Genomic DNA, 21,649 nt, shown 5'->3' with positions numbered 1-21,649 from the left:
TAATTATTTTTTTCACGTGTAAAAATAAAAAAAAAAACGATGATGACGTCAATATATGGATGACGTATACAAAACGATACCAGGCACTGATTTCCGCTCTTTCTCTCTCACGATACATAATAATAATAAAAAATTTATACATTCGATCAATAAATAAATAAATAAAATAATTTTATTAATTAAATTATTATTATTATTAATAAGATTGTCGAAAAAAATTATTATTATCATAATAATAATCATTATTGTTATTAATGAAACAAAATTTAAAAAAATGATTTCGTTACCTGAGTTATTTATTTATTTATTTTTAAATAAAATTAAATTAAATAAAAAAACGAAGGTTAAATTTAAATAAAAAAAAATAAAAAATATTAAAATGATTTTTTATGTTTCGTTTCCGGTGGTGAAATTTTAACCGGAAATGAAAAACTATGACTTTCGTCGTCACCGGAACTCTGTCTCGTCGGATATGATTCCGGTAGGGGTGACGATCTATCGATTGTCGAACAAATATCCGTCGTGCTGTCGTCAAAAACGGAAATGTTTGATTTTGTACAAAAGGATGTTCCGCTCGGATTTTTAAAATAAGAATTCATTGATTCGTTAACGGAAATTTCCGCCGTTCCGTTTGGATTTCTTATATCTTGCGGAGATGATGGTCTATACATTGTATTTTCCAGAGTTTTCTTCCATTTTTCTTGCGTTTCTTTTAATTTCGTCAACCAATTTTGCTGTTAATCATTTTATTTATTAATATTAATTTTTTTTTTTTTGTTAATTATTTGAGAAAAAATAAATAAATAAATACTTTTATTTGATCCGATGACGTTTGAAAACTGTGAATCGTAACGATTTGTTGAAATCTATTCATAACGACTAATACGAATGCAAATTCTAAACGACAGGAAACTGATTCCGGAAGTGTTATGTCGTAAACGAAAAATCTATCTAGGGATAACGGTTGTTTATAAACAACGTATCTCATGGAAGATTCTGGATTCGAACTGCTTCTACACGAACTCGCCCAATTTTCCGATAGGGTTGATTTCTTATTACAAAAACAAAAATTATTTAATATTTTTCAACTTTTATTATGATAATAATAATGATTGTGGTTATAATACAAACTTTTTTACTCAATCCTTTTTTCCTTTTAGTTATTAAAAGCATGTCGTCAAATAAAACGACAAAAACTTCTTGAGCTTTTCCAGAATCTAATATTTGTAATTGACCTTCTATAATTATTTGCCTTCTTGGGCTGACTATTATCCTATCGCAGGGTTGCCTTTGTAATGCCGGCTGGAAAAATTCGAAATCAATCAATATCGCGACAATCGATATTGTAACGATTTAAAATATTTTTAAAAAAAATGAAAATCAGGTACCTTTAAAAAATCAGGTACGAATATTTTCGGATCTAATTCTTGTACTGATGGCCAAACGATATTTTTTTGTATTTCTAAAAGTCTTTCGAAATTTTTCAACCATTTCATTTTATCGTCCAGTTCGCCTATAAAAAAAAGGAAATAAAATTTGTGTTTTAAAAGCTTATAGGTAGATAGAAGAAAAAGATAGAAGGTGAAAAGAAAGAAAGATAGAAAGAAAGACAAAAAGGGAAAGAAAAAAAGAAATAGAGACAAAAAGTGAAAGGCAGACAGAAAGATAGAGAGAAAAATAAAGAAATTAAAGACAGACAGAAAGGGAAAGAGATAAAAAAGATAGAAAGAGAGAGAGAAAAACAGAAAAAAGAGAGAGACAGAAAGAAACAAGGAAAGAAAGAGAAAGACAGAAAAAAGAAAGAAAAATAAAGAAAATAAATAAAAACAAAAATAGAGAGATAAAGACAAAAAAAAAGAAATACTGAAAGAGATACGGAGAAAGAGACAGAAAGAGAGAGAGAGAGAGAGAGAGAGAGAGAGAGAGAGAGAGAGAGAGAGAGAGAGAGAGAGAGAGAGAGAGAGAGAGATCTGAAAAAGAAATAAGAAAAAGAAAACATTTCGCAAATTAAAAACAATTAAAACGACTCAAAATCATTTCAAATCAACCTTTTGTCGACCTTTTTACATTTCGTTAAAGAGAGAGAGAGAGAGAGAGAGAGAGACGTAAAACAAACGAGACGGAAAAAAGGTCGGTGATGATAATAAAAGGTAACAACATTAAAAATAATAACAAGAAAAAACTCACGAATGGATTTCTCTTCAATTTCTAATATTTGAGTTATTATAATTTTTTCATTTAAATCTTCCGTCCTACTTTCAACTTCTTTTAATATCAAAGGTACTTTCATTATATGTTGTACGGGTGCAACTAATAAATCCGTTAATTGAAGTTTTTTACATCTTTCATCTTTATTACACCACTGAAAAAAAAAAACGAAAAAATTATTATAAAGTTACACAGCAGCATCCGAAAGGATCATTCGTTATTCGACACTAAGGTAGTAGTAACCTTTTCGAATTCGCAAAATTCCGTATGAGTTCTTAATGTTTCTAAATAATTTAATGCGTTTATGTAATTTAATACGTAACAGTGATAAGCTTGTGATACGGAATCCGCATTTTCATTTTTTTGAAATAATTCTCCTAAAACTTCCGTAGTTGGCAATTCTCCATTCGGACCGACTTTTTCTAATATTAACTTTATGAAACTTTTACAAAAATTATGAGTTACCTTAAATAAATAAATAAATAATAATAATTAATTCTTTCGTTTTTACAACTAAACCTTTTATTATCCATACAAAGATTTTTACGACAACAACAACAACAGCAACAGATAATAGGAAAAGCAGAGAAGGAGAAGGAGCAGTAGGAGTAGTAGGAGTAGGAGAAGTAAAAGGAGGAGGAGGAGGAAGAGGAGTAAAAGGAGGAGGAGAAGTAAAAGGAGGAGGAGGAGGAAGAGGAGTAAAAGGAGGAGGAGGAGGAAGAGGAGTAGGAGGAGTAAAAGGAGGAGGAGGAGGAAGAGGAGTAGGAGGAGTAAAAGGAGGAGGAGGAGGAGTAGGAGGAGTAAAAGGAGGAGGAGGAGGAAGAGGAGTAGGAGGAGTAAAAGGAGGAGGAGGAGTAGGAGGAGTAAAAGGAGGAGTAGTAGGAGTAGGAGAAGTAAAAGGAGGAGGAGGAGGAAGAGGAGTAGGAGGAGAGAGTGAAAAAAACTTTAATAAAAAGCGGCTGAAAAGGAAATAAAAGAAAGAAAAAAGACAGAATCCTTATCAGTTTAACGAACAACAACAACAACAAAAAGGAAACCGGAAAAGGGGAAAAAAAAACATGACTTGGGAGATAGAGAAAGAGAGAGATTTTGGAAAAAGGATTTACGAAAAGAGAAGAAATCTTTTTTTTTTTGTAAGAAGAAAAAATTTAAAAAAAAAAACAAACTCACTGAACACAATTCGTCCAAATTACCAAAAAGTAATTGCGGTTCTGCAAACATGGCGAAACCTTCAACTTGAATCCTTTTCAAAGGTTCTAAAAAAACATTTTTCAATACCATTAAATGATCGAATAAAAAAGCGCATTCGCTTTGAAAAAGATCCCAAACAGCTTCTCTCCTTTTATATTCTCCCTGACTGCTTGTCGATACTGGCGAAACTAAATTTTTCTCGCTCAGTGTTTGAACCTTTTACCGGAAGTAGAACAAAAAAAATTTTAGAAAAATTTCAAATGAGTGTTTACACGCTCGTTCCTTTTTCCTCACAAAAAAATTTTACTTACCAGAGGCATGGGTTTTGACATAACCGGTTTTTCCTTTGTTCTCCACGATGGTAACCTTGACCTTTCGAAACATCTTTCGCTTTGTGCTCTTACTAATTTCCTGTGAAGTTTTCTAACCGTCGTCTCTTGTTTTTTACTTTTCGTCAAATCCGACGTTGCCGATTTATCACTTTTCGTGGGTGATTTTGGTATTTGTATTTCCGACGATACGGATACCGTTTCGACTTGTGCCATCGTTTCGAACGTGAGAAGTTCCGTCGGTTTCGATACGACCGGAAATTCTTTTAAAAAAAAAAAACGAATTAAACGATTTCGAACAAGAAGGAGAGGGGGAAGGGATTATACCTTTTGAATCCGTCGGACTGCTTACATCTTCTTTTATCTCGCTTCGATCGGTCGAATCGCTTGGATTTTTCTTTCTGCTCGGCTTCCGTTTCCTATCGTTAACCCTCGTGTAAAATTCAAACCACGATAATCCCCTATAATAAGACAATTCTTCATCTTCGAATTCGGCTCTTTGTATGCAACCTAAAACTTCTTCTAATCCTCCGATACTTCCGGATTTTCCACGATTCGATCTTTCGAACTGTAAGAAAATTCAAATCGATTACTCATCTTCCGACAAAAAATTAACCACGCAAAAAACACGAAAGAAAAAAAAATCCGATAAAATAATAATGATGATATTTAATTAAAACACGATTACTTTTTTTTTTAGGCGTGACTATAGTAAAAAAGGAAAACAAACCGTGGGCGACGAATGGTACGATATAAAATAATTTTTATAATGGGAGAAAAAAACACGAGAGAGAGAGAGAGAGACAGGGGGGGGGCGATAGTGGTCAACTTGATACTTTGTCTTTATTAAATGGTAAAAGTCAAAGGTCACATAAAAAGCTAATAAAAAAAAAAAAGGTCACTTACCAATTTTAACAATGACCAAGTATTTTTTCCTTTTCGTGATTCTTCTTTAAAAGAAGTCAATCGGAGGAAAAAAAGGAAAAAAAAAAGAAAAGAAAAGAAAATAATGTCGTGTAACTAGACAATAATAACGATTAATTAATTAATAAATCCGAAGGGTAATAAAATACAAAATATTTACCGGAATCGAAATTTAAACATTGCGACGAACTTTCCAAATCTAAAGTCTTTTGCCTGTTTGTTAATACTTTACTATAAACTAAAAGATCTCCCGGACATATTTGCATTGGTGGTATGACGACAATCGAACTTCTACGATTTCTCGGAGTGTTGAAATTAGAAGACCTTATATACAAACAAACAAACAAACAAACAAACGTCATTGATATCTATTACGTCACAATTACAAATGTCAATAATAATACTACCAAGATAATTTATGATCGTCTAAATCGTTTGTTGTTAATTTTGACGTTATTATAGCTCTCCTTCTAGAAAGTGCCGACGGTGGTGGCAATTGTGATTCTTTTAATTCTTCTAAAAAATAATTTTGTATGTGATTTGATTCGTCTTCCATTTTTTGTTTCGGTCTAAAAACCGAATCTGCATCTCCGCTCTTGATAAAAAAAAAAAATATGAGGATTTAAATAAAAAAAGCAGACGAAAAAATATTTTTTTATGTGCAAAACTTACTTCATTGTGAATTATTGGACTTGGTAAATTCATGTAATGATTGGCAGCTTCATCTCTACTTCCGTCTCTTTTTCTGACGAGACCTAACAAACAAACAAACAAACAAAAGTTTTTTTTTTGTATATGAAAATTCAATTTGGCGAATTTCCAATCGGTCGAATGATCAAATTTTTTTTCCTTTTTTCATCGTTTTAAAAATTTTCCACGTAATTTATTCCAGCTTTTGTTTCCTCTTTTTTCGGGGGGGGGAGTGAAAAACGATAATGATAATAATGATAAACTTACCCCCGCTGACGATTTTCAAACGATTTTCATCGTGTATTGACGTGCTTGTTTGTTGCATGCAAAAATGACACGGAGGATCAGCATTTGGATATTTTAAATCGTCCAAATGTTCGATTCCAACTTCCGGTTCCAGTTCTAATGGAAAGAAAAAAACGAAATAATCGACAAAAATCGTAATTCTTATTAATAGAAAAAAAAAAAATGGAGATGAGAATAGAAAAGTAAATCGGAAATCGATTCTTATTAATTAATTAAATTTTTTTTCCATTCATTTCCGGAAAATTGTTTCCGGTAAAACCCATAAATTGTAAATATATAAATATTTTTAAATGAATTATTACGGGATTTTAATACGCGTTCATATATTGTTATTATTATTCGTTCGCACGAAGAATAAAATGACGTGTCAATAAATTTTTTTTAAAAACTCTTTTATGTAAATAATAATGATAATAATAATATGTAAAACATTAAATTATTCGTATAAAAATAAATTTAACAAATTTATATGACGGCAACGATAAATTAAAATGAAAAAAAAAAAAAAAAAAAAAAGAAAAAGAAAATTAAACGAATAATTTTTAATATTTCAACAAAAAAAAAAAGGAAAATTTTTTTTTTTTTTCAAATTTTTAACGGTTTTTCGTTCGGTGACGCCGCGACGACGACGATGACGTTTCGGGCGGGGGGAAATTATAATGAATGACTCTTTCGTAATTTAATAATAGGCGAAACTTTTTCCCCCTCCAATTTCTCCCTCTTGGTTTCGTTAACCTAACAATTTATTATGGCTCTATGAAAATGATCACGTGGTAGTTACAGAGAATTTTTTTTTTCACGCGGATTCGTTTTTATTCGTTTCTATGAAAATTTTTTTTGGGTAAAATAAGAAAGAGAAAATGGAAAAATTAAAAGGAAAAATTGAAACCGAGTAAATTAATAATAAGTAATGAAAAGGTACGTTTTTTTTTTTTTTTTAAGGTTTATCACACGCATTTTTCCAAGAGCCTTTTTTTTCCTTTTTTTTATTTCCTTTTACGATAATCGATCGATACGAAATTTGATTTTAAAAAGGAAAATTTCTCTAACTAACTAACTAACTAAATAAATAAAAAAAGAAAAAAGGAAAAAAAAAAATTTTATCCGTAAAACTTTACTTAATAAATCCTGGATGACATTTTAAGATTGAATTGTCAGTCATTAAAAAAAAAAAAAATTTTCTTTTTTTTTTTTTTTTTGTTTTTTCAACGGAAACGACAGGAAAAATTTTTTTCTTTCGAGATTTTTTTCTTTTTTTTCTTTTTTGTATTTCTCATACGTCGAAAAAATTTTTTTCTTATTTTTTAAATGTAAAAAAAAAAAATTGAGTGAAATTTTGAAAATTATTTAAAATGACAAAAGAAAAGAGAAGAAGAAAAAAGTGGGATAGAGACAATAAGAGAGAAGAATAAGAAAAAGGGTGAGAGAAAGGAAGAAAAAGAAAATAGAAATGAGAGATAGAAAAAAAATGAGTGAGATAGAGACAAAGAGGAAGAAAAAGAATAAAAAAATAAGATACGGGAAAGACAGAAAGGGAAAGAGAGAGAGAGAAAGAAAAGGGAAATAAGAAATAGAGGAAGAAAGAGAATTAAAAAACCAGAGGGGAAAAGAAAATAAAAATGATAGAGAGAAAGAGAGAAAATAAAAAAATGATAGACGGAAAAGAGAGAAAGAACAAAAAATAAGTGGGAGAAACAGGGAGAGGAAGAAAAAAAATTAAAAAATCAAAGGAAGGAAAAAGAATAAAAAATAAAAGAGAGAAAAAGAAAATGAGAGAGAGAGTGTGATTATTTGTCAAAAAAAGAAAATTTACGCCTGTACCTGCTTAAGTGCACTCAAGGGTAAGAGTTGGAGAGAGAGAGAGAGAGAGAGAGAGAGAGAAATAAAAAAGTAGTTAACTGATAAATAAACAAGCAATAAAAAAAAAAATTTAAAAATTGGCGGGAAATTTTTTAAAATTTCAAAAACTCTCAATTTCCCGTCAGTTTTTTTTTAAACTAGGTGCGCACGCACATGCACAAACATTCATTTAAATTTTCTTTTTTTTTTAGCAAACAAAACATTTTAGAAACAGTTTGATAACGACAATAATAATCAAATTCCAGCTTCTTTTTTTTCACGCTATAAAAGGGATTTAAAAAAAAAAAAAAAAAGAAAATCATTTTATTTTCCTTTTTTTTTTGTTAGAAAGTTTTGTAATAAAAACTCAAATTTTTTTTTTTTTTATCATATAATTCCGCGAAAACTTTTTTATTTTACAACATGTAATAACACCGGATAAAGAAAGAAAGAAAGAAAGAAAAAAGAAAAACGGAAAAACTTGTATAAAAAAAATTCGACGACTACAAAAAAAAAAAAAAAAATTTTTTTTTCCCTCATCCTTTTTATTTTGTCGTTGAAAAAAAAGTTTTAAATTAGAGAGAAAAAGAGAGAGAGAAAAAGAGAGAAAGAGAAAGAAAGAGAGAGAGAAATAGAGAGAGAGAGAAAAAAAACGCGGCGTAAATTTTTTTATTTTTTATTTTTCCTTTCAATTTTTTTATCGGAGCGTAATTTTCTTCTTTTTTTATTATAAATAACATCGAACGAAATGAAAGTATTATTAACAATAATAATGATAATAATATTAATAATAACAATGATAATTATAATAATAATAATAATAATCATCATCATCATAATCATAATCATAATAATATTAAAAAAACCTGTTGCTTTCATAATAAAAAGGATTTTTTGTAGCAAAAAAATCGTAACGAAATTATTATTATTATTATTATTATTATTATTATTATTATTATTATTATTATTATTATTATTATTATTATTATTATTATATTTATACCGATAAATGTTCAGACTAATAATTATTACGTCACGATCGACTGAACAATATTTTATTTATTTTTTTTTCATAAAATAAAATAATTTAAATATTGTTTACATCGAAAAAAGAAAAAAATTTAATTAAAATGTCAATTATTATTATTATTATTATTATTATTATTATTATAATTTATATATCGAAATTAAATCAATTGGAAAATCAATTAATCGATTTTAATTTTTTCCAAAAAAAAAAAAAAAAATTTTCCTTGACTTCATTTTAAATGAAAAATCATTCAGGGAGTATATTTGATTTTTATTTTTTTTTCCTTTGACAGTATGTAAAAGGAAAAGAAGAAGAAGAAGAAGAAAATACGTTACGGGATTCATTCCCAAGATGAAAATTTAAAAGGTAAAAAAAAAAAAAATTTTTTTTTTGGGGTTTCCTTGGGGAAACGCCGCGGTGGTAGTAGTGGGGGGCGGAGTACGAAAAACTTTTTTTTAAGAAAGTGAAACTACTTTTAAAAAAATAAAAAAATTTTTTTTGTTACTCTATGAAATGAAAAGTTTATAAAAAAAAAATCAATAAGTCGTTTTTGTCCTTCCCCTTTCTTTCCCCTTCTCCCCTTCTCTCTCTCTCTCTCACTACAATAATTTTTTTCTTCTTCTTTTTATTTATTTAGTTTTTGATAAAATGGAAAAAAAGAAAAAAAATCATTTCAAAATGTCTGACTGTCAATTAAAAAAAAATGTTTTTTGTTAAAAAAAAAAAAAAGGAAAATTTCAATGGAAAAGAAAAAGGATCAAACGTCAGAATATTCGGATATATCATCTTCCACGTTTTTTTTTTTTTTTACATTCTTAAATCTACGTTTTTCATCAACCCTCTTTTTTCCTTCCTCCCTCCTTCGACCAAACTCTCTTATCGATAATGCCACGTCGGTCATTCACCCACACAGCATTCGTTAATAATTTTAATGAAAGAAAAAAAAAAAAAGGAAAAACTTACTTATGGTCGGTAGAAGAATGGAACTATCGGATCCCCTCGCTCTGCAACGTCCTATACACAAATTAACCGAATGATGTTGTTGTTTTTCGTGGGGGGAACAACTTGCGACGGTTTGTTTTTGTAAATTATCATAATCATCATCATCATCTTCATCTATTGGATCCGGTGCTGAATTATTTTGTTTTTTAAGAAAGAAAATTTTTCTCTTTTCCTGCAACCTCGTCATGTTGGCGTCATTATTATTATTATTATTATTACCATTATTATTATTATTTATTATCGATTGATCAACTCTGTAATATCGACTTTCGTCGACAGATGTTTGATGTTTTAATTTCGTATAATTTTTTTGATTTTTCAACACTTGTTGCAAAGTTTTCTCTTTTATTTTATCGTTAAATTGTTTTTGCGTCATCGTCGTCGACGCCGCCGTCGACGTCGACGTCATAGTCATTTTATCATTTTTCAAACTGCATTCGCCGGTTTCTTGTATCGATGGAAACGTGGCTTCGACGTATTTTTTCCATTCTTGAGGATCGAACGGTGCTGGAGATTTACGAAAATCCAATGATAAATTTAAATTCGACGATGAAATAGACATTTTTTTACGGTATGGAACTCTTGAAATGACGTTTTTTAAAATGTCATCCGATTCTTCTGTCACGTCTACCGTTAACGGAACTTGCGTCGTCGTCGTCGTCGACGACGGTGATGATGCAGTCTTTTCAAAAGAAATAAGAAAATTAGAATTTGAAGAAGAAGTGTCATTTGGTTTTGACGTATTGTCAGATGTCTTATTAACATTTGGAATTGATGTCGATTGAATATTTATATCGACGCCGTTGGTTGTTTCCGCTGTAAAAGGGTTTAAAGATCGGTTGATCTCGGAGGTTTTTGTATTTTTTGGAAAAGATGGCGGAGCTTTTATCTTGGGTATCTTTGCCGGATAATTATAGGCATCGTTGGTTAAATTGGGTATGGATGATGTTTGTTGAACTTGTATTGTTGGAGCATCGAAACCAATTAGGGGATCGAATGACGCGCAACTAAATGGTCTAGACTTTCGTCTTTGTGGAGGTGAAGACATGTCTATCAAGGGTTTTGTACCTTCTATTGGTTCTACGACGTTACTTGTAAAATCTAATAGCGAGGGTACTTCGAACGCTCCCGGATCTAACGAACACGCCGATACGGGCCTTAATTTTTTCGGTGTCGGAGGAGGTCCGGGTATTCTCGGTATTTGTGAATCTGATATTTGAGTGCAAGACGTCGAATGTATTGATTTCGGTACGCATGGTCTACTTCTCGAAAGAATGGGTGTCATGGGTGGATAATGAATTTTAGAAGTTTTTTGTTTCGGTGGTAACGTGGTCGAATTTGCAACGTTTATTTGAACATCGTCGCAAACGGGATTGGTATCCGAACCTCCCGCCATTAGCAAATCCGTATCGGCATCTCCCGTCATTGGGGATTGCAATAGAGGAGTACTGAAAAATTGCGGTATGATTTCGCAACTACTAGGCACATTGAGTTGTTCTTTCGGTTTGGGAAGCGGTAATCTTTGCATTATGGTTGATGATCTTCTTGAATTAAGAGCAACGGCTATAGATACGGAAGACTGCGTGCATTGTAGTGGTACGGCCGGAGAATAAATGGTCGTTATTGAGGGTCTATGATGAGTAGAAACGGATTCAAGTGATTTTGAACGTTGAACAACGATTGCAGGTCCCCATTGAATATTATCATCTAATAAACTTTGCATCGAACCACCGACTTCGAATACGGGTTGCCCGGAAGGATCGTCTATGTGTGTATAATCCAAAGATGTTTGATCCATCCATGAATCGGACAAAGATCTTTGCCTGTGTGAAAAACGTTCTTTAAACGCTTTTGCACGTGATGATATAAAAGACATTGTCCGAAACAAAGTCCAACTATTTGAACCTTCCATTACGTTTTATTCTGGAAAAAAAAAAAAAATTTTTTTTTAATTATTTAATTTAAACAATACTTTTTGAAATACCTTCATATACATAAAAAAAAAAAAAAAAACTTTAACATCATTCACGGGTCAAATGTAATTACATAAAAAAAAAAAATTATTTTTTTGATCTAAAATTAAGTAGAACATGAAAAAGCTATAAATAAATTTTCTCTCTCTTTTTTTTTTTGTATCCTTTCCTTAACCTTTTTTTTTTCTAACCTTTTTTTCTCATCCTTTTTTTTTTCATATTTAACCAATATCGAAACCTTTACTTCTCCTCTTCTGTTTTTTCCATTGCAATTTTTTTTTTTTTTTCATTTTGAAAAATCGTAAATTTTCTTTTTATTTTTTATTTTTTCTAATTAAATTTTTTTTTACGTAGAAACACCGATGATGATAATAATAATAATAATAATAATAATAATAATAATAATAATAATAATAATAATAATAATAATACGGGATATAATAATAATTAAAATTGAAAATGAAAACATTAAATCATTTTTACGAGGGATCAACCAAAACCTTTAATACCGAATTTACAAATCGTAATTGAAGAAATATTTATCGTTAAATCCGCCCCAACAGAACAAACGCGACAGCAGGTACGCAAAAAAAGATATTTGGAAAGTGATAACAGATTCCAGTCGTGATTGAACCACTGGAAACCGTAGCACAACCGTTAAATAAAATAAAATTCTGGAATGAATTCTAAAATTTAATACCGTAAAACCCAATTAAAAATTAACAATAATAATAATAATAATCGTAGTTTTTTTTGCCAATCAAATACATTCACGTTATTAACAATAATAATAATAATAATATTAAATGAATAAATATATAAAATAAAATGATGCTTTACATTTAAAATCCCAAGTCAAATCGATGGAAAAACCGTAAAAACCTTTTTTTCTTTCTTTCCGCCATTTTTAAATATTATTAAGCATGAATGATTTTTTTTTTTATTCCAGCTTCGTAATTTCATCTTTTTTGTGTAATTTAAAAAAAAAGATTGAAATGATTTTATTATTATTATTATTATCATCATCATTTGAAGTTGATTAATTAATTTAACCCGGAGAATTACGGAAAAAAAAAAAATTAGTTTACTTTTTTTTTTTTTAAAATGAAATTGGAAAAAATTATCGAGTGGGAAAAATAGGGAAAGAAAAAATAATAATAATAATAATAATAATTACGACGATGTAAATTATGATGATGATGATGATGATGATTGTGGTGGGGATTATGATAATGATGATAATTTTTTACTATTTCGTTTTTATTTTACTTCGTAATTTTAATTTAATAAAAAAAAAAAAAAAACGGAAAAAAACGCGCGCCTTTTTTTATTTTAAATTCCTGCCACGTTTTTTTTTTTTGTTTGGATTTCATAGATTTAAAAAATGTCATTTAAATGGATTAACGTTGGATTGAGAAAAAAAATTTTTTTTTTACCATCGTATTTAAAAATTTTTTTTTTTTTTTACAGAACTTCCGGTTCGAAGGAAGTTTTGGAAAAGTTTTATTTTAACTTTGGAACGACATGTTATTATTATTATCAAAATCCTTTCGTTAACAAATTTATCCTTAATAAATTCAACTAAACTCATAGAATCGTTACGTTCGGCCATCATCATCATCATCGTGTTTCAAATCCCGGAATTAATAATTTTATCATAACGTCGATGTGTGCTTAACTACGGCCGCTTTCAATTTTTCCTTTTTTTTATTACCGTAATATTTACGACACTGGACAAAATTTTCCAATTAAAACAAAATCTCCAATTTCCACTACAATTTATAATTATATTGCTATATCATCACCATTATTATTATTATTATTATTATTAATTTAAAAAAAAAAAAAAAATTTTTTTTACGGTAAGTTTGTAGTAAGAAAAGTGAAAGGGGAGGAAACAGAAAAAAAAAGTACGACTATGATTGTGATTTTTCTTTTTTTTAAATATAAAAAGGTATTAAGCTATCATAATATTAATATAAGAACGACATATCTTCTTATAATTATTAATTTGTATAATTAAAAATTATGATGTAAAAATAAAATGACTTTAAGTTATCATGATATTATTATGAAAACAACATCTTCTTATAATTGAAAATTCGTATAATTAAAAATTACGTAAAAATAAAATGACTTTGAGCTATCATTATAATAATACAAAAACAACATCTTCTTATAATTAATAATTCATTTTTATTAAAAATTACGTAAAAATAAAATGACTTTGAATTATTTCAATTTTAATACGAGCATAACGATCTTCATATAATTCGGAATTGTGTAAAAATAAAACAACGTGGAAAATTTTATTGTTTCTCGTATTGTAATTACCAGCCCGTTGATTTTTCATTTGTAAAATTCCAAAAAAAACGCGCGTTTCTTATCGTAATCAATGATAAGAGACAAAAAAAATTTATTTAAGAAAAGATTTTAAAAATTATCACACGAACCAAAAAAAAAAAAAATGAGTTAAAGTTATAATTATAAAGGTACGATAAAATTTTTTTATTTTTAAATGGTTTAAAATTAAATAAAACGTTAAAAAGATGAAAATCTTAATTGGTATTATTATCATTATTATTTTTCTTAGTCTCCATTACTTTTCCCCGGTTTTTTTATTTATTTCATTCAGTTTTTCTTTTGTTAAAATGTTTATTTTAAGTGTAAAAGATACAAAAAAAAAAAAAAAATTCAATTAAAAGTTTAAGTAATAGGTAAGAAAATTTTTCCAGCGCATAACGAAAGTGAAAAATCATTATTATTATTATTATTAATATTATTATTATTAAATGATAAGATGAACATTTTTTTGAAAAGTCGATTATTTAAATAAATGGAATTTACAAAAATAAAAAATAAAAAAGTTTGATAATGATAATTTTTTCGAGTTTTTTTTTTTTTTTTGTTTTTTCATTTTTCCATTTTCTCTTTTTTTTCCGGGTGAAAAAATAAAAAAATCTGGATAAAATTTTAGAGAAAAAGTTTTTTTTTTACACTTTTTCCAGTTCTTTACACTTTTACAATTATTATCATTTCGTTGGCACATTTTCCGATTTTATTTTGTTTAAATTTTTTTTATAAAAAAAAAAAAAAAAAAACATTATCGCGCGGTGACGTCATCATTTTAAGGTGAAATTTTCTGTTTTCCCTATCTCCGCCATTCATTCTCCAATCCTTGTTTTAGTTCATTCACAAATAAATTTTTTTAAAGTTATTTTTTATTAAATTTAAAACGTTGACAAAAATTTTCAATTCGATTTCGAGAAATTAATCAGTGGGGAGCTCGACCACCCCCTACCGTATCTCCCCTCTTGTAAAAAATTAAAAACGTTTAACAAAAGAAATCTTTTGGGAAGATTTAAAAAAAAAAATTGATTGAAAATTCATTATCACGTTTTCGTTTTACGACTTCGAACTTTCCCATTTTCCCTTACCTCCCCCCCTTTCCCCATAAAAAAATCAATTGATTATTTTCGATTTGTTTCACACGTAATAACAATAATAATAATAATAATAATAATTTTTAAAGATTACAAAAATTCAAGCCAGGCGACGATTGAGTACAAAAGAAAAGAAAAGAAAATCACAAGAGAGTAAGTTTAAGGATTAAATCGAGAGGAGGGGAGGGGAGGGAGAGGGAGGGGAAAAAAAAGCAGAAGAAAGAGTTTGAAAGAAGACAAAAAGCAGAAAATTTATATATACGAACGACATTTTTCTCCATAAAAAAAAAAAAAAAAACTTTCCAATCGTAAAATTTTGTCGCAACTTTATCAAAAATCCGTTAAATATTTTAAAAATAAATAATAAAATAATAATATTGATGATAATAATAATAATGAATTTTTTTCCTTTCGGATCCTCGTCAAATTTGATTTAAATAATGACGTCATTATAAATATTTACGTGTCGATTGATAATTGATCGAGTTCAATGAACTTTCGTTCCGGATAATTTCCAAAGAAAATTTACTAAATTCAAACAACAACAACAACAACAACAAAGATAATAATGATGATAATGATAATAATACGAATCGATACAAATCAATTAAACGAACGAACGTTTGATAATAGCAAATAAAATAGGTTAGTAGTAATTTCGTTGTAAAAGGATAATTAAAAATTTTTCTACATCGGTTAACAATCCGAACAAGTAAATGTTACATACGACAACAACAACAACAACAACAACAACCGGTCACATGACACGTAAAATCAATTACCCTATATTATACTCATCCCTTATTATTTTATTAACTTCATCATGGCGTAAAATTTCTCGGGTAAGAAAATATCATTCAATTTCGACTCGGTTTAAACCTTTTACGAAACTCTATTAAAAAATTACCATTCGTGTGACGTCATCGTAATAATTTTTTAAATTATTTAAAATTCTCTCCTACTTAGTTGGTTTTTCTTTTTTTTTTCGCTCGACAGTAAAAAAATTTTCGTTAAGCGTTTATCGTTATTATTATTATTATTTCTCCTTTTTTTTTTGGGATTTTATTTCGGGAGAACGATTTCAAATAAAAATCGAAAACAAAATTAAACAACGTAAGAAACAAAAAGAAAATAATTAAAAAAAAAAATAAAACGATCCACTTGAAAAAAAAAAAAAATACAATCGAACGATTAATTCGATATCGAGAATCGATTTTTTTTAACAACGAAAAAGGTGATGATAATGATGATTTTTATAAAGAAAAAAAAAAAGTTTTGCGAAATAAATAAATTATTATTATTATTTCGTTCGATTTACGAAATCGAAAAAATAAAATTTTGTATTTTTTTTTTTTTTGGGGGGAGGGGAGAGGGAAATTTTTTATAAAAAATAAAAATTTAAAGTGGCAGGAGAATGACGTTTTTACCAAATAATATTTTTTCTTTCGCGGGTTTTTTAAAAAAAAAAATTTAAGATAAAATTTGTTTTTCCTTTTTTTTTTTTTTTTTTACAAATATTTCAATTTATTTTCCGGCAGTAAAGAGGAAAAAAAAAAAAATTTTTTTTTTAATTTCCTCGTTTTTCCTTCTCCTTTTTTTTTTTTTTTTTTTTTTTATATTAAAAATTTAATCTTTAGCCGAAGAGATTTGCCCAAATGTCAATCCCGCGAAAAATTTTTTATTCGAAAGATATATACGAAAAAAAAAAAATTTTTGTTTTTATCGTGATAATTACGTAAACGTTATCACGATCGGTGTTCAGATTAAATATTTTTCCATTTTTTTTTTTTTTTTTAATTCAATTGATAACCGATTGATTTATATATATCACGTGATCAAAAATTTTTCACGCAAAACACAAAAAAAAAAAATAAACAAAAACTCATTAACCTTTACATTACTCGCGCGTAATTTCACTTTTTTTTAATTTAAAAAATTTACAATGACATCATTATTATTCCCCCCCCCCAAAAAAAAAAAAACGCCTGATAATTTTTTCCGGTACGTTTAACCCCCTCCCCCCTTTTTTTTTAAATGAAAATATTATTACGTCTAATGTAGTGTGTGCGCGTATTAAAAAGTTGTAATAAGATATTTTCATAAGAGTAATAAATTTAACATTCATTTAATAAAATAAATAACTATCGATTCGGTGTTACTTAATACATATATGTATGTTTCCAATGTTATAAACATAAATTTTGTTTTACATTTAATGGAGTAACATTAAGATCCCCGAAAAAAATCCCGCAGAAAAGGAAAAAAAATGCGACGAAAAAAAAGAAAGGTAAACCACATAGGGAATTTTTAGTGAACGAATCCCCGATTTATTTTCATTTTTCAATTTTTTTTTTTAGCCCCCCTCCCCCCCTCCTCCTTCGAAGCGATTGGAAAATCTCTTTCCGAAGAAAAAGACAAAGAGGAGAAATAAGAAAAAAAAAGAAAATTTTATGGTTAACTTATCACCGATAAGAAAAATCCGAGAAAATAAAATTTTAAGCTCCTTAACAAATACAAAACAAAAAAAAAAATTTACCGATTCGATACCAGAATAAAAATTAAATAACAATAATAATAATACTAATAATAATGATAATAATAATAATAATTAGTTATTATTATTATTATTATTACGCACGAGCGAGGTAATAAATTATTCATAACGTAATAAATATTTTATTTTCCATTTGATTTAAATAAAAAAAAAATTTTTGTTTTTTTTTGGTTCGCTCGAAATCCCTTTTTTCCCCACGCTTTTCTTTCCTATCCCTTCCTACCTCCTCCCCCTTCTCCTTCCCCCCCCAAAAAAATCATTTGTAAAAGCTAGCAAATTAATTAAATAACAAAAAAAAAAAAATTGACTTTTTATTTCTAGATTATTTACATAAATATTATTATTATTTTTTTACATAAAAAAAAAACATCGTGAAAACATGCAACACCGCATTTTACATTTTACAATAAAATTTATACACGCAAATACGCACACACACACAAATAAATAAATAATGATAATGATGATGATAAATTTATGTATATGTAAATTCGACGTTTCAATTCATGATGTTCCATAATTTTTTTTTTCGATTTCAAAATGATTTTTTGGGTAAATCAAAATATCACATTTACATTTGACATTTTTTTTTTTTAAATAATAATAATAATAATAATAATAATAATAGGAATTTAAATCTCCGGAAATAAATGATGTGAAAGTATTGCCATAAAAACAATTGAATCCACTTTTTTTTTAGTATATATATGTATATATACTCTCATAAATATATTTAAATGATCCGGTTGTTTTATTTATTGATTTTTTATCGATTGTTTTATATTTTGTTTAAAATCATTCCTATTATTATTATTATTGACAAAGAGTAGATAAATAAATAAATAACTTTAATAATAATTTAAATAATTTTTTTTTTGAATTTAACACTTTAAAAAAAAAAAAAATTAATGACGTCACATATTAAACGATTCCGTTACTGTAATAAAATTTTCTCAAAACCGTTAATGATGATAATGACGATGATGATGATGATGATGATGATGATGATGATGATGATGATGATGATGGTGATGATGACGAGTAATAAAATTAAAACTTTTTTAGAGCAGCTTATAAAAGAAGAAAAAAAAAAACAACAGCGAGATCCTTTCACTTTTCCTTCCTTTTATTTTTCAAATTTAAAATTTTTACGGGTTCAACCCCGAAATAATCCGATAGTCAAAGTTTTCGTAACAAAAACATAAAAAACATAAAAAAACATAAAAAACAAAAAAAAACACTTTTAGCGGCATTAATAATGTAAAATGTTTAAAACTTTTAAACCGGATCGTGTTTAAATAAATACAACAACAAAAAAAAATAAATAAATAAAATTATTAAAAAAATAATAAGCGACATCAAAAGTAGGTAGTAAAGTTCAAAGGTTAACCGAATAAAAAAAAAAACAAATTATTATTATTATTATTTTTTTCCCCCCGTCATTTTTAAAAAATATTTTCATTATTTATTTAAAAAAAACATTTTTTGTTTTTTTCTCTCTCTCTCCCTTTCTCTTTTTTTTTTCATCAATAAAAAAAAACCGGAAGTTTTTAACTTGTCAATTGTCCTGCCATTTTGACTTAATCCGAAACCGGAAATGGAAATACAATGAGAGTTTTTAAAAAGAAAAAAATCGAGATGAAAAATCTAAAAAGGAAAGATGAAGAAAGGTGAGTAAATATAAAAAACCCCCCGTGGGGAAGAATCTCAGGTGTAAGAAAACCTTTACCATCATGTTTACAACCGTGAATTTTTCCTTTTTATCCATATATACATATAAACAATAATAATAATAATAATGATGATGATGATGATGAAAAAAATTTCTTTGTATATAAACTTTTAGGTAAATAATAATAATAATAATTTCTTGTGACAACACCTGACTAAGTTTTCTTTTTTTTTTCTAAATATTTTACAAACTTTTTTTTTTTTTTTTACATCTTTCATTTCCGCCTTTTTCTCCCCCCCCACTCTCTCTCTCTCTCTTTCTATTTTCAAGTAGTTAAATAAAAAAATAAAAATAATTGCCTTTCTTTATTTTTTTTTATTACTTCTACAAATAAAAAAAAAAAAATAAATAAAAAAATAAAATTTATTTTTTAGTTTTTCACTTCAGGTAAAAACAAAAAACTAATTACGCGAAAAAATAATAATAAATTCAAAACTTTAATTCGTACGTAAAACAACAACAGCAATAATAATAATAATGATAATAATAATAATAATAATAATAATAATAATAAACTCTGGAAACCTTTTTTTTGTAATTTTTAATTCGGGTACGAAAAAGAAAAAAATCGGGAAAATTATGACGTTTGCAAAAAAAATTTTTTTTTTCTATCTTATTTAAAATACGTCACTGATAACGTGATTAATTGATAAGACAAAAGCTTTAACCGCAACATACACGCGCACGCACACACACCACACGCACGCACACGCACGCACTAATATTGTTTTTAAAATGAATGAAACAAATCCATTTAATTAAATTTTCTTTGTTACGTCACGTATAAGTTTTTTTTTTTTTTTCCATTTTTACCACACGGTAATTAATTTTTTTTTTTATTATTATAATTGAAAAATAAGAAGACACGTTTAGAAAACGGGTTTTTCATTACTAATTCATTTCTTTTTATAAAACGTTCGTTTATAACCTACCAATTTTATTACGGTGATATTTATTACCCTGTTGTATATTTTATACAATACTCGTAAGTAATTAAATTGACAAAAACTTTTGCTCGATTCGTTTGTTGTTTTGTTTGTTGTTTTGTTTTCATTTTTAAAAACATAATTTTATCATAACTTCGAGTCCTTATCGCACAAGATCTCAATTACAACAACCCGGTAATCATCCCGAGGGATGATAAAAATAAAAAATTAAAATTAATAAAAACAAAGAAAACGAAAAAAAAAAAAAATTAAATTAAACGAAAATAATAATTTAAAATTTAAAACAACACAAAACAAAAGAAACGAAAAACAACAACAACAAATTATAATAATAATGATAATAAATTTTTTTTCGCGTACAAACGAATACCGGATAAATAATAATAATAACAACCGACATCAAAGTAAATGAAATTGACAATGAAAAGATAATAACAACAACAATAAAAATTATTATTATTATTATTATTATTATTTATTTACTTTTTGTTTTGTTTTTTCTTTTTCAAGTCGAAACAAACGATAAAAAAACAAAATGTCAAATGTTTGTACGTTTGTTTGTTTGTTTTTTTTTTTTTTTTTATGTGACTTTGTAAAGAATTTAAAAAAAAAAAAGAAAAAAAATGATGATTTACGCCATTATATGATTTTTATTTTCTTTCTCTCTCTTTTTTTTTTAACTATTATACCGATTTTAAATAATAATAATAATAATAATAATGATGATGATGATGAAGATGATGATGATGATGATGATGATGATGATGATGATAATAATAATAATAAAATATGTCACTTTGTTATAGAAAACTTTATTCTTTTCAAAGACGCGCTTCTTCGTTAAATTCGTGAGAGAAAAAAATTTTTTTTATTAAAATTCCAAAATTATTATTATTATCATCATCATTATTATTATCGTTATTAATTTTTTTTTCTTTTTAAATCTTTACCGTGCCGTGTAAAATATATATAATTTATATATTTTTTTATTATTTATTGAAATTTTTAATGGCAATAAATAAAAAAAAAATTTTTTTAAACTTTTTTGAAAATAAAGTAATAATAAAAAAATAATTAATAAAACCGACGATGGCGTTATTAATAATAATAATAATAATAATAATAATAATAAAAGTTTACGTATGTCAAAAGAAAACTACGTGGGAAGATGGAGAAAATTAAAGGAAAAATTTAAAAAAAAAAAAAAACAAGGAAACAATGTATATATAGAAAAAGTAAATAGTTATTGTCGTCGCAAATTAATAATAATGTCGTGGATGTAGAAAAATTCGGTATCATTTCTATTATTTATGATCGTGGTAGTAAGACGAGGGAGTCATAGTAAAGAAAGTTCGAAAAGAATTCACGAACGAAAGTTTGAAAAAGTTTTGTCAATAGGCATTGATAAATTATTATTATTATTATTTTTTTTTTAGAACGTCAGATACAAAAATATTTTTGCCAAAAAAAAATTGTCGAAA

The 21,649-nt window shown here is 27.1% G+C and overlaps 2 protein-coding genes across 2 annotated transcripts; both read right to left on the bottom strand.

Moving 5' to 3' along the window:
- Nucleotides 1-266: 266 nt before the first annotated feature.
- Phum_PHUM064900 (Rho/RAC guanine nucleotide exchange factor, putative) lies at nt 267-5,971 on the bottom strand (the record flags this gene model as incomplete). Its single annotated transcript, XM_002423468.1, has 16 exons — nt 267-287; nt 420-734; nt 854-1,051; nt 1,132-1,302; nt 1,389-1,513; nt 2,188-2,362; nt 2,452-2,640; nt 3,379-3,615; nt 3,711-3,991; nt 4,056-4,296; nt 4,635-4,678; nt 4,813-4,976; nt 5,060-5,247; nt 5,325-5,407; nt 5,610-5,788; nt 5,964-5,971. 16 exons carry the CDS (start codon nt 5,969-5,971, stop codon nt 267-269), a joined length of 2,619 nt encoding a protein of 872 aa, XP_002423513.1.
- Nucleotides 5,972-9,324: 3,353 nt separating this feature from the next.
- Phum_PHUM064890 (uncharacterized protein) lies at nt 9,325-11,431 on the bottom strand (the record flags this gene model as incomplete). Its single annotated transcript, XM_002423467.1, has 3 exons — nt 9,325-9,392; nt 9,481-9,531; nt 9,952-11,431. The coding sequence occupies 3 exons, from the start codon at nt 11,429-11,431 to the stop codon at nt 9,325-9,327; spliced, it is 1,599 nt and encodes a 532-aa protein (XP_002423512.1).
- Nucleotides 11,432-21,649: the final 10,218 nt, after the last annotated feature.

Source organism: Pediculus humanus, genomic scaffold (assembly GCF_000006295.1).
Source record: "Pediculus humanus corporis 1103172107413 genomic scaffold, whole genome shotgun sequence".
NCBI lineage: Eukaryota > Metazoa > Arthropoda > Insecta > Psocodea > Pediculidae > Pediculus > Pediculus humanus.
Note: the sequence above shows the minus strand (reverse complement) of the source record. Positions and strands in the feature narration are given on the sequence as shown.